At 40.1% G+C, this 14,520-nt stretch overlaps 1 protein-coding gene across 1 annotated transcript in view; it reads right to left on the bottom strand.

Annotated features, from left to right (window-relative positions):
* Positions 1-14,520, bottom strand: part of CDH12 (cadherin 12) — a 532,964-nt gene that overhangs the window by 108,136 nt on the left and 410,308 nt on the right. Inside the window, exon 4 of the mRNA XM_004698091.2 lies at positions 9,831-9,950. Within this exon, the coding sequence (XP_004698148.1) occupies positions 9,831-9,950 (120 nt within the window). The remainder of the gene's footprint in view (positions 1-9,830; positions 9,951-14,520) is intronic.

Genomic DNA, 14,520 nt, shown 5'->3' with positions numbered 1-14,520 from the left:
AACAACTCCCTTCTCTTGACTTAGTTTCTTCATGTCTGCATCTCATTGTCTTGAGAGTGTACATCTTAAGTTAGATGCTTTGTCATGTTCATCCTCTAGATACATGTCTGGTGTTGACTCATGTGCACATTGCCTTCTCTTGGCATGACCAAGATCTAGCAATCCATTATTACTTGATTCATTATCAATATGAAAATACTGCAAGAATGTGTTAGCCCGGGTGGCTTAGAGAAACAAATTCATAGACACTCATGTGTGTATAAGAGAAAGCTTTATATACAAGAGCAAATGAATATTAAGAACATCCCAGCTCAGTCCAGATCAAGTCAAGTCCGACATTAGCCTGTTGTCCTATATCAATCTATAAATTCCTCTTCAGACTCACGTAACACATGCAATGATGCCAAATGCAGGAAGATCACAGGCCACTGGGTGTAAAGTCCTGTGAATCCAGGGGTAGTATAAGCATCTCAGCACTGGGTGTGTTTCCACGTGGCTTCTCCAGTTTCAAGGCTGTAGCATAGCTCCATGTGTCTTGTCATCAGGAATATGAAGCAGAACATGTATCTAGCTCCTACTGAGCTATTTATCTCCTTTATGCCTCCAAATGAGGTCATTGAGCTGTGAGCTGATTGACAGACTAGACTCCACCCATTTTCAAGTTGACAGGACATTATGTAACTGCTACAAAGACATTTATTTTCTTCCTATCCCTTATCCAATTCCATTTACATTTTTCTCACCCCAATAGGCATTTATTTTGTAAGTCGGTTTTGGGTTTTTTTTTCTCACAAAAGCCTTAATCACTGACTTGCCTCCACCCACCACCAATCAACTCACTTTGTAGATAATACTAATAAAAACCCAATATTCTTTTTAATTTCTTCTCACGGAGTCTAGGGAGCATGCAGTGTTGTTGGTATTGCTGGCTGTCAGTTGATGGGAATAAATGTCTTCACTTCTACTTAAATCTGAGTGTTTGGGGTCAGCGCTGTATCTCCTTAAGGGTTTGGACGATGAAAAGTGGGTGAAGGTTCATCACTTACTCCCTGAGGACTAGCCACATGAAGTCCTCAGCCACCAATCTGTTCTCCCTAAAACAGCCGTAATCATGAGTACAGCACATCAAGCTCGGTCAGGGCACTCCTCTACTCTGAGATGCTCAGAGGCTGTTCACATTCATCAGCATAAACTCCTCCTCCTGCCTTTTTCATTTGAAAATTCTCTGGATTCAAAAATAACATGTCTTGTCTAGAAGGTAGTCTTCCTCATATCTATTTGTTCAACCTGGCAGAGTTTGAGTATACTCTATGAGTATTTGTAAATTCAATGAAGTAAAATAATGTGCATGGATTCAGATGCATGGAAAACGAGGACATGGCTTGGAGAAAGCAGTGGTGATTGTGTGAAGACTTCCTTTCTTCCCCGCAGCAGAGGCTGCTGTCATTAGATGACATTGAGTCAATTCCAGCTCAGAATGACTTCATGCAGCAAGGCAGCCCCAGAACTTTTTACTCGCTGCAATCATTATGACTTAGATTGCCAGACTTCCATCATTCGGAAGCTCTGGATAGGTCGGACCCGCCAAACTTCTGATTACCAAATGAGTGCTTGGTTGCTTATGCCCCTGGGGCTCCTTCCAGACCAGAGCCTTGGGTTTCATCCTGGCCAAGCATCTCATAAACAATCACCACCCAACTGTCGGGGGAAGATTGCATATTGCAATGGCACTGAACAGTTATCTGCGGATCTTCTGCATATGAGCCAATGAAAACCCTTTGGTTCGTTCAAGTCAGAGTTACAACTGTTCATGGGGATGACACAGGATCAGCGAATGTTTCCACTCATTGCACTGATCAATTGATGAAGTTAAAAGACTAGCCATTATCTATTAGTATTAATATTGGTCATTGTAGGCCATAACATCCATGGTATATTTTAATTAATGTTATTATAGAACTCCATGTATTATAGCTGGTATGTTATAGGAAAAATGTTTACTAAAAGATTGCGTTTTTTCGCATCTGAAAAAAATACATCTCTTAGAAGACCATAGATTGCAGTATTTTTCAAGTCCTGGTTAAATTTTCTAACAGGACTTAGAGGAAGCACAGAAAAGATATATATACATAGACACACAAATGTGTTAGAAATAGCCAATAAAGAAGGAATTAGTTAAGGGGAAAAATAACCTTTCAAAGACTGAAAACATAATTGGATGGTTGGCAATGTAATGTTCTGTTTTCCAGTTATATATTTTATTTTAAAAGTTGTGAGATGTGCTTGCTGTAGCCATTGATATAAAATAATACATTTTATTATAGTTTTAAATTAGTTTAAAATGTTAAATTATTTGACGTGATCATTCATTCATAACAACACCAAAGAAAATAGTTTTTCCATCGTTCCACAAATTAGACCATCTCTCTCCTTTAGCCCTATTTGATGCCTTATAATATCACAATGCATCGTGAAGCAGAGTAACTCAAAAGGCATTGCTATTTAATCATAGAAATCTTTATGAAACACAGACATAAAAATGTGAAACTCTCGTTTCTAGGCTAGGTCTGGACTCTTCCTAAGGCAGTGTTTCTAACTCTTTTATACTTGCTGGAAAGATGAATTTTTTACATCCACGGTGGTGGATTCCATTTCTGTTCCTTTGAAACATTTTTGTCGGTTGGTGTGTTGGCTTTTGAAATAAACAATAAAAGTCTGAAGATGAGACATCACACTATAGGGTGTGTAGGGCAAGCTACTCCAGTGAAAGTCTCATAATAGAGGCCTTGATATCCTGGATAAATAACCAAGTGTTATGTCATACAGGGGGAAAATCCCTTTGTCCAATTTTTCTGAACTTATTCTCACCAATGCACTTTTCCATTTTCTGAAGTATCTTCTTACTAAGCCCCAGGATTACCCCTATGTCTTGAAGAACTTCTATTAGGATTGCACAGTTTGGAATTCTGAGAAACAGTCTCAATAATGTTTTGAGGTCATGTCTCTGCTTTAACTTTAAGTGGATCAGGAGATCCCTTCAGAACCTACTGTTTGGCTTTTAAAATCAAACTCCTGTTTTGATTTTTAAATGTTTATGCCTGCACTCTAACAAGACTGAGGTAAACGTATGACTGAAAGAGGTCGGCTGCAGCAGCCTCTGATCACAGGCACATGTTTAAGCACACTGCTCTGAAACAAGCCCAGGCCTGCAGGAACTTTTACCGAGGCTGCTACTGCTGTGAGGCACCATCAAATTGTTTGTGACTCACCGCGACCCTATGCACAAGGGAACCAAACACTGTCCAGTCCTGTGCCATCCTCACATTGTCCCTATGCCTGAGCCCGTTGTTGCAGCCACCATGTCAGTCCATCTCACTGAGGGTGGACAGTATTTTTGATTTGCCCTCATACTTCCAACTAAAACATTGCTAAAAGTAATCTTCAAAGGATTTCATGGCCTCCTTTTCATAGATATCAATTAACCTGAGAATTTTCTTCATTCACCTCCAGACTCGGGGATTTAGCAATGCATCTCCTGTGTCATGGATGATACCGTATGTTCTCCAGATGACTAAATAATTCAATCCAGCACCATCAGTCCATTTCCCATCATCTACTTTAACACTTCCAATAATGTGAAACCCATAATCTCATGAAACACTTTGTTATTTACGTGCAAGCCTCATCTCCTTTAAAAAGAATATATAAATGAAGCCCAGATCCTTTCTTCCTGTAACTCATGCCAGCCGCTGATAGCCCTTTGCCTCGCGAGCAGCACGGGAACAGCTAGTTTCTCTCCACATGACAGTTCTACAACTTTTCAACGGCATGTATCACATCTCCCTGGAGTATTTTTCTTTCAAGGCTGAACACTCTGTGCTCTTTTCTGCTGACATGAGTATTCCACGCTTTCTCAAATAAGGCAGACAGAGGTCACACCGAGTTCTCAGGGAGGGTGACAAGGCAGGGTACATAGCACTCACTGTCTCTAGTGCATTTCTAGGCATGCGATTCTCACCAAACCATCAAAATATGCACATAATTGCTAATGCCACTGCCACTATAATTTTATCTTAAGAATTGTCTATTCCTTGACATGGCTCCTTATTATTAGTATCTATTGATTTCTGTGCCCATTTTATGTTCATAATTAATCCTTGACTTAATGCTCCCTGCAAATTCACTCGCTCACAGGGAAGAAAATATTCATTTTGTGTAGGTAAATGATCCAGCCTTGTTCCTGGACCCAGGGATTCTTTTCTCTCTCACTAGCACTGACTAAAGTGCCTGAATTATGCGATATCTTATTCTGAATTAGAGACTAGAAGCATTTCAAGTCACAGAGTATTCTTAAGTATTGATATAGCACAAGAAAGTATGTATTATATATGTATATGTAAAGTATATATGATACTTATACTTATATCTTGAAAATGCTTTAAGTATCTACTTCAGCATAAAAGTATAATATATATTTATGTATACAATCTATTTATGTAATGTCTATAACTATTACATATATTAAAAGTATATATACACATACATATACATTCTTTTACATGGGTTCCGGCTTAGGAACGGTTGTGAGAATAGTGCAGGACTGCCTTACCGGGTTTTATTCTCTTGTGCAGAGGGTCACGATTGGTCAGAACTGACTCAATGGAGCCTGATGATGCCTCACAATATCAACAGTGACTATGAAGTATTAACTCCAAATGTAATCTTTGACCCAGGCTTTATTTTGTAAGGGGCATTGCCGCAACTCATTTTCTAAGCCCTAAAGTCTTGCTGTGAACAATACCCTGGTGACATAGTGGTTACCCATTGACTGCAATCCCTAAGGTTAGGCGGAAATCCCCAGCCACTCAGGCATGGAAAGAAGGGGCTTTCTGTCCCCCAAATAGTTCCAGACACTCACACAGGGCATTAGTCTGTCCTGGAGGGTCCCTGTGAGTCAGGATGGACCAGAGGTAAAGGAACGCTTCAAGTCAGAATCAACTACATGACAGTGGGTTGGTTTGTTTATTTGTTAATTCCTATTTTTTTTTAATCTTGTGAGAAATACAAACAAATGCTTTTCAATTTTTATTCAGAGCAGATAAATTCACCCTTAGGGCAAATAACATCCAGATTTTCCAGTTTTTAAGGAGGGCTATTATTTCCGGATCTATTTCATAGATGTATCAATTTACGAGGTTGAGAAATAAGATCCCCAAAGCTACTTAGATGTTAGGTATGTTTGTGAAGCAGTTCTATCAGTAAAGAAATCTTTATTTTCTCTTCTTTTAAAATGAATAATAAAGGGAAATTGTAATCTCTTTGTAAATATTTTCACACACACCAGAATTTTGATGAGACTCTTTTTTGAAGAATTGTTTTAAAGTGTATTGTACATTCAAATGTGGGAGAACAGATAATATTAGTTCTCCATGCATTTTATTGAATAACAGCAAGAGGAATCATAAAGGGAAGCTATATGCTGGAACAAATGGGGGCTATTTCTGAGAAATTGCAATTATCCTTGATTTTTTATTTATTCTTCTCTACCACAAGGTGATATATTTAACAGAAAGTCTTCCAAATCATTTCTGTGCGTGGAGAACTGGTTATCATCCTATTAATGAAGAGCCTCTTCATCCACTCTCTTCCTGTCTAGTGGGCTGAGGCATAGTTAGTATGAAGACTTCTGTCTCCAGTGAAAATCAATGCTTCAAAAAATCTATTCTATGGTTTATGCCACAACTGTTTTGCTTTTAGTTCTAAATAAAAAGCACAAGATAAAATGTTAAAATGCAAAATTGTTAGAGGGTTATTATCTGCATACATTTTCTTTAGCGAAAGATTGCTTTCTACAGGCAGTAGACTTTAGCTCCCGTTGATAGTGGCCGAGTAAATTCAAGGCAGAACATGTGTTTTGACTCCTGTAATTGCTGCCTGCAAGAGTATTATTTTGCTTGTAGTAATTATACACTTAGCGCTAACTTTTGCTTAAATTAATTTTTGAGTAATGTAATTTTTCTGATTTTTAAGATTTTGATAGAAGATACAACTCTAGTCATTTGACCAATAATGAATACTTAATCTTTCCCCTGCCATTCCTGTTGAGTACATATGTATATCATCGTGAATGAGGGGGAGTGCGGGGTGGGGACCCAATGCCCATCTGTAGACAATTGTGTTGGGTTGGGTGGAAACTAGGCAGCCCCCATTTGGACTAAGCTGAAGCACGTCCCAGACGTCAGCAGCAGTCGGCGCCAGAGAAGATAACAGGTGAAACCTGATGTTCCTGGTTCAAAGAAAGCCTCCAGGAGTTGACAAGCAATTCTCCCAGTTTCCAGACCCCATATGCTAACTGCCATGCATTCTTCACTACTCCTTTAAAAACCCTCGCCCCAAGCTGCTGAGCACCACTTCCCTGACCTGTTGGCCTAGGTCATGGAACCTCGTCTGGGAGCTCCCCTAACGCCTAATAAAGCTATTTCTGTTTCTGCTCTCCCTTGTCCTGTCAGCCTTTACAAATTGGACATCCCTTGCAGAGGGGTAGTGGGGAGGAGATGAGTCACTCAGGGCAGTGTAGCATTGATGAAACACACAACTTTCCTCTAGTTCTTAAATGCTTCCCCCCCCCCCCACTAGCATGATCCCAATGCTACTTTACAAACCTGGTTAGACCAGAGGATGTACAGTGGTGTAGATGGGAATTGGAAACACAGGGAATCCAGGACAGGTGGACCCCTCAGGGCCAATGGTGAGAGTGGTGATACTGGGAGGGTAGAGGGAAGGAAGAGTAGAAAGGAGGAACCAATTACAAGGATCTTCAGATAACTTTCTCCCTGGTGGATGGACAACAGAAAAGTGGGTGAAGGGGGACGTCGGGCAGTGTAAGTTATGATAAAATAATAATAATTTATAAATTATCAAGAGTTCATGAGGGAGGGGGAAGCGGGGAGGAAGGGGGGGGGAAATGAGGAGCTGATTGCAAGAGTGCAAGCGGAAAGCAAGTGTTTTGAGAATGATGAGGGCAACGAATGTATAAGTGTGCTTTACACAATTGATGTATGTATGGACTGTGATAAGAGTTGTATGAGCCCCCAATAAAATTATTTTTTTTAAAGTCAGGAACGTCTGTAACAGAGTTGTATCTTTCACCATTCTTATTCTATGTGTATGCTTAGCAAAGCATCCGGGCAACAATGGCTTATGTGAAGAAGAATGTGGCATCAGTAGACCTGGAGGAAGGTCTACTAACAACCTGTGAGATGCAGATGACCCAACCTTGCTCACTGAAGTACAGGAAGTACTTGCTGATGGAGATCAAGGGTTGCAGCCTCCAGTATGAATTACAGCACAATGTAAAGAAGACCAAATTCCTCACAACTGAACAAATCGTTATCTGATTATGATAAATGGAGAAAAGATTGAAATCAAGGATTTCATCTTGATTGGATCTGCTATCAATGCCCATGGAAGCAGCAGACAAGGAATTAAACAAGACATTGCCTAGGGCAAATGTGCTGCTCAAGACCTCCTTAAACTGTTTAAAAGCCAGGACGTTACTTTGACTAAGGTGTGCCTGACCCGAGTCATGAGATCTCCAATCACCTCATATGCATATGAAATTGGACATTGAAGCCTGAAGTCAAATCGATGTATCTGAATGATGGTCCTGGGAAAGGATGCTGAAAGTACCATGAACTGCCGAAAGAACACAGGAGTTGGTGTTGGAAGAAGTCAGCCTGAGGGCTCCTTAGAGGCAAGAATGATTATTTAAAAAAGAAGTCAAAGGCTGTGTCCTGAGCCTGTCTGGCCTCCTGTGCAGCACTTGTTCTTTCATCAAATACTTGGCCATCCTTCAAGGTTTAGATGGGCAAACCACACCTTGTCTTTCTCCTTCAGCTTTCCAATGACTGTATCCCTTCTCGCGCCCAGAAGGGAAGGGAAGCAAATGGCAAATTTAGTTGACAAGAAGACTTCACAGGTTCTATAGACCCACTTTCATTGAGATGCACGAGAAGACTTTGTTTTGTGGGCACCATAAATATATGTTAATTATTAATTAACCATCATTTTTACAAAAACTGGTTACAAAACCACAGGCCACGGCCATGCTGTACTTAAAGCAAATTGATACATCTGGTGTTAGCACATACATTTAGAGGAGGTACACATTTTAATTACTTGTAGCATCTGAATGTATTGTCTTTGAAATGTTACATTTTCAAACGAATGTGGAGATCAAATGATTAATTGCTGAATACTAAATAGTCTTAAATTCAGTTTTCAATTAAAGTTTAATGTACCAGAGAAGAATGGATAGAAGGGCTGTCATTCCGGTGCTTCTGGTTTAGCTGTGACATGGAACTGCTCCTTGGATCCTTGGTCACGAAAGAAAGGTTGTTTGTGGTAGTGGTGGTGGTGGTGGTTAGGTGCCATCAAGGCTGTTCTGACCCACAGCCAAATTCAACCAAACAATGCCTGGTCCTGCGCCACCCTCACCATTGTTCCCAGTCCTGAGCCTGCTGTTGCAGCCCCTGTGTCTCCCCATCTCCTTGAAGGCCTTCCTCTCTTTACTGCTCCACGTTAGCAAGCACGATGTTTCTCCTGGGACGAGTCTCTCCTCACTGTATGTACAGAATATGTGAGGTGCATTCTTGCCATCTTCACCTCTAAGAAAGCTTAGCCAGATAAATAGTAACTGTCACCGAGTTGAGTTCAACTCATGGTAACCAAATGTACAAGAGCATGAAAGGTTGCTAGTCACCCACCATCCTTACAATCGCTGGCACGCTCAAATTCATTTCATGGTAGGTCTCCCTCGCCTTTGCTGGCCCTCTACTTAACCAAATATATCTCACTGAATCATTGATGGCTTTTGATGTGGTCAAAGTGGGACAGGCAATGTTCTGTTGTGAACTATAAGGTTTACATTGGCTATTTGGGGGAAGTAGTTTGTCATGCCTTCCTGACTCCTACCAGTCTGTCTTGGTCTGAAAACGCCACTGAAACCCACCCTACTGGTATCTGCAATACTGGCAGCATACCTTACAGCACTTTAATTGTGAAGAAGATACCTTAGTCTGAGAAACAGAGCGGCAAGTGCTGGAAAGAAGAGATAGGTCATCTATCAAAATAGATTTTTTTAGAAACAGAGGGATTATCCACTTAAATGAGAAGGCATATCTACATTCTCATAGTAATTTTTAATTGAATACAATTCTTATCATTTAAGTAAGAAATGTAGGAAGGTGAAAATACATCCTAAAAAAAGACAACGCAGAAACAAAACCCACTGCTATGAGTAAATTCTGACTCACAGTGGACATTGAGGGACCTAGATACATGCTGCTCCCTGTGTTTCTTCTCCATTCTCCCATCACAGGGACAAGGCCATCGTAAGCAAAACCACTCCTCTATGACCCTGATTTAGATTGAAATGGAAGATTCCTATTCTTTCGACATGATAATAAGATCTACCGGTGAATATAATTGAACCCAGTCAAGAAACCCTGAAATCACACTTGATCTTAACCAGAAGAATCAGAAGTCAAGCACAAATAACGTTATGCAAATATGAACAAAATCACAGAGCAAATCCTTGACCAGCACATTTAGACTTCACAAATACTCCCAGATGTGCAAATGTTAAGATTTACACAAAGCACAATCAAAAGGAAGTAGTTCTATGATAGAAATGTAAGATCCTATCTTCCTTTACTTAATGCATGACATATGCAATCGTTATTAGAATATGCAATTTCCATGCCAGGATTTAATTAAAGTTTAAATATTTGAAAGGGTGGTGATAATGTTGTCTCTAATAAAAAATTTACCTGTCTTAGGATCAATAGAGAAATAAGGTTGTCCCTGAAGAATGCTGTAAACGACTCTGGCACTGTTCCCATAGGTGGGGTCATCTGCATCTGTGGCCTTGACCTGGAGCACGTATGCACCTGAAAAAACAAAGACAAAAGATTCTAGTAGTGCCAGTTTTACAGAGCATAAAGCCATGTCTACCTTCTGTCTCACTCCATTTTCTTTGGAAATTAATGTCACAAGTATGCGATGGCATGGGGGATAAATGTAACCATTAGGGCCAATGTTACCAAGGTGGGGCGTGGCACAGGGGTCAGTACAAAGGGCTGAAGGCTATGTGTCCATTTCCTGTAGGTGGGTCATTGACACTACAAGTCAATATCATCGTCCCTTTGATTCCCAAGAACAAGAAAAAGTGGTCGCCTTGAGTAAGTCTGCTTATTGTTGTTCTAATTGCACGGTGACTTTGCCAGAAAAAAACCAAAAAACTTTAAAGGCTTAGAGGCTTACTGCATTTTCAGAGAGTGCAGAGATTTGCAGTGGCAACTTTAACATTTTAAAATAGTTCTGTAGCGTTTAGGAAGTCTCTAATTAGAGGAAGAACTTTTGACTAATTAAAGCAGCATAACTAATTACAAACATAGCTATGACGAGCACTTCCATATTTAAAGACCGAATTAATAGGTGTCCTTTAACATCGGAGGACACTAAAATCCGTTTCTCTCTCTCTCTCTCTCTCTCTCTCTCTCTCTCTCTCCCCGTCTCTCTCTGTATTAATACCCAGGAATATTATTTATGGACTAAGGGAGATTGGGAGGGAGTTGTTCATTTCGTTCCCGTGAAATTTTGTCACACACACTCAAAATCTTACTTAAGCCCTTGTCTAAATTTTAAAAGCCATCTCTTTTTAAACTCTTGTTCTGTTATTATTGAGGTATTACTGAGTTGAGCTATTTAAACCATGGGACAGGAAAATAGACAGTGTGCTAGTGAGGAGAAAGAAATTACCACTGAGCATTTAGGGAGAAAATATCCATCAAAAGTTAGATACAAAACTGAGCGTTCCCATCTCTAAGAAACTGCAAAAGAATTGTTTACGTTAGGGAAAGCAATGCTGCCCATTTCTACTGAGTTCCTCATTCCTTTTCACAACGGGCAATAGAAAATTGGCCCCAAAGCAGATCTCAATAATAATTCATAAAAGGTAAGAAAACGATCCTTCCCTTTATCAACCTTTTTTTTAAAGTTAATGAAGTGCTAGGGTGAGAAATTATCCCTTTCTGAATACATTCATTGCCAAATGCTATCTTTTTAGAGGCTTTGATGAAGTCTAGCTGTACCAAAAGATGGGAAATATACTGTGTTCCAGCGGCTGTCCTCAAGAAAGAAACTTCCCAAAGGAAAATAGGCGGACACTGCTTAGACATAAAGCATAATCCTGATTTATCCATCATCATCCCCAATATTAACACCACTGTTAATGGTGATTAGTCAAATGTTTACTTCTGTGAGGCATTAGAAATTTAAATGAAGGAGTCATTAAAGCTAAGTCTTTTCCTAATGTTTGAGAAATGAACAGCTTATCAAAAGTAAACTGTCTCTCCTAGCGATGATTTTTTTCCTCCAGCGCCCTCTTCTGGCCCTCCAGTGTCACTTCATCATTCCTGTGCTGTACAGGCAAACCCACAGATATTCAATTCTACCCTGATCTTCAGTGTGCTTACTGCAATGGAAAAGCTAGGCCTAGTTTTACTCCGCTGATACATATGAAGGAAAAAAAATTACTATGATATATTTAATAGTGCATTTAATACCCCCCCCCAAGTCTATACCATGTGCAATGAGCAAATGGGGAATAAAAAGAGTAACAAGAGCCTGTCTTCCTTTTTCATCCTCATTTTTAATATTAATACAAACCTTGCAGTACAACCACTGAATAGTTCCCACCAAAAGTAGTATTAAATTATTTATGTTAAAATGTTTTGCTTTACAGCTCAAATATTTAGTGGAATGAATGGAGGGATTGACCCATAAACCTTAGCGACTGCAGACACCTGTCACATCATCCACCCTCTATAAGCTACTCAAGAGGCTTGCAGGATGGCAGGAAGAATCATACTTGTAACGTATTCCTCCAGTTTCATTCATAGCCTCACTGATAGTCCTCACTCAGCTGCAGTGTAGATTAATCCTGCTGGAGGAGAAAGACCGATTCCAGTGTGAGCCACCTGAGAATGCTTACAGCTTCCTCTACAGGCATTGACAACACCAATAGATGACATTCTATCAGTTCCAGGATTTCATGAAGTTCATGGGCACACACACACAATACAAAACTGCCTTCCTTAAGAGTCCCAGATAATTACCTGGAACACATCCATTTCCAATGACTACTTTCTCAGGAAGTCCCTGAGTTGTGCAACCTATAAATCCTTGGACTGCCAGCGTAAAAGGGGACAGTTGGAACTCACCCCAGGGTGCCACAAAGGACAGGCCTGGCTCTGCTTCTGAAAGGTCACAACTCGAAATCCCTATGGAACAATGACACTCGGCACGCCTGGAGTCTCCAGGGAAGACACAGATGTGATATCAACTAAGTCTTTCTTGGTATGTCTTAGCACCGCGATTCCTGACATTTTTCGATACGAAACACCCAGGGTGTAGGAGCAGAGGTTGTGATCGGTGAAACGGTTTGGTGAGCAAGGAATTTGCACCATCAGTTACTTCTATGGAAATCAAAATCTCCTTGTCTGGAGAAGACTGATTGGAATTGTGCTCTTCTCCCGTATGTTAGAAGCCCCGGTGGCTAGTGAGTTATGAGTCAGATTGTTAACCGCAGATTCTGCAAGTCCCCGCCACTCCCAGGGAGAAAGTTGAGACTGCTTCCAGCGAGGGCGAGAGTCTCAGAGACCCACTCTGAGTGGGTTCCAGAGAGTGGCAGTTCCACTCTGTCCTCTGGGGTCATTGCGGACCAGAAAGGACTGGATGACAGTGCGTGCGTGAGTGATCGTGCATATTTGGGGTTTATAATGAAGCCACTCTAAATATCGAGGTTCAGGGTTCACAGAGGAGCCAGCGCTGGAAAATAAAGGGCATAAAGGCATTGGTGAGAATGAAACTTCTTCATGTTCCATCAAGCGCTGCTTTCATTAGTGGGAAATCATCACTTCTAGGAGAGTAAGGGCTATACCTATTATTAAAATCTATTTAACATCAATGGATAAATTCTGCCTTTTAAGCAGCCATTCAATGAGATTTCTTTATTCCTATGTAATGTTTACTGGAGCAAAGGAGTCCTTGTGGTGTTTTATGATCCGGATTAGACAGCTAATGTAAAGGTTCGTGGTTCAAACCTACCACCCACTTCCAGGGAGAAACACGGTACTGCCTGTTTCCCCAAATAATTAGTCTTTGATTGCAGTATATATGTGATTTCTAGCTGACTAGAGAACAAAGAAATTGATCACTGCGTGGTCCAGAAGCCCAATGAAAAAAAAACATAGAGATGATAATCGTATAGATTACAACTCAATAAGAATTACATGGATTTTATTTTATAACCTAAATGAATAAGGATTAATGTTTGAAATTCAATTTGGGTAACATTTTAATATGCTTATATGTACATGTTCATACAGATACATTCATTAATAATTAAGTATTGTTTGCTTGTGGTGTTGTAAATCCAGTCATAACATAATTTAGCCACAATCTTTTACAATTGAACCTCTGTATCAATGTAAAATTATGCTCACAGGAATCTTTAATGAAGGGCTACATTGCCTAGAGTAATCAAATTAAGTTACGGTCAAGTTCCTTTGGTTGAACACATATTAAAAGCATTTAAAAGCACATGGTACTTGTCTCATCAATTCTACTTTTGAGAATTCTGCATTTAAAAATATATGTGGTCAAGCATTTATATTAGTTAGCTATCATGTAATTCTGGTTTAGCAAGACTTGGATATTTGGTGGTAAAAGATTAGGATTATGCAGCCATTAAATGAAAAGTTATATGAGGGGGCTTCTAAAAGTTCATGGAAATATTCAAATTATAAAATTCATTTTTTCCACTAACTGAAGACCCTTCACACACACACACACACACACACACACAGAATCATAGCAGACCAATTACTCTCAAGTTGTTTTGCTTCGTTTTGATCATTGTGATCTTGATTGCTGGGTGGAACTGTGTTTTAAAGTGTTCAAGGCTGTGAACGTGGGGGGAGTGGCTGCAGTGGAGACGTGGGCCAAAGGAAGAGAGTGCTGTCTTGTGGACTATACCTCACTCTCAGGACTACATTCCCCGGAAGCCCTTGGACGTGACATCATGTAGTGGGTGCAGTGAATGTCTGCATGGAAGCCTGAGAATACCTGTCAAAAGTCAGCAGCATGCCTGTGCAGGTGTGGCAGGGCTATGGTGGCTGTGCTAACCTGATGTGTCCTTCGTCCTAGAAGTTTAGGATGAAATTCTCCAGAAAGGCCTCTAGGGCTCCAAAGCAAATGATTCTCTTGATAAAGACAACAACCCAAGTTTTTAGAAGCAGATCAGCAGGTCTTTCTTCTGAAGTGCCTCTCCATTAGCTTGACATGCTAACCACATGGTTAGTATTTGAGAACTTAACCACTTGAGCCATAAATATAGACAACTTCCAAATGCACTGTTATTGATTTGATTTTAAAATATTTCTCAGTTCTTTGATG

Source organism: Echinops telfairi, unplaced genomic scaffold (assembly GCF_000313985.2).
Source record: "Echinops telfairi isolate 266 unplaced genomic scaffold, ASM31398v2 ScPeMD7_7469;HRSCAF=8507_1, whole genome shotgun sequence".
Lineage (NCBI taxonomy): Eukaryota > Metazoa > Chordata > Mammalia > Afrosoricida > Tenrecidae > Echinops > Echinops telfairi.
The sequence above is the reverse complement of the archived record's forward strand: the minus strand, read 5'-3'. Positions and strand labels throughout refer to the sequence as shown.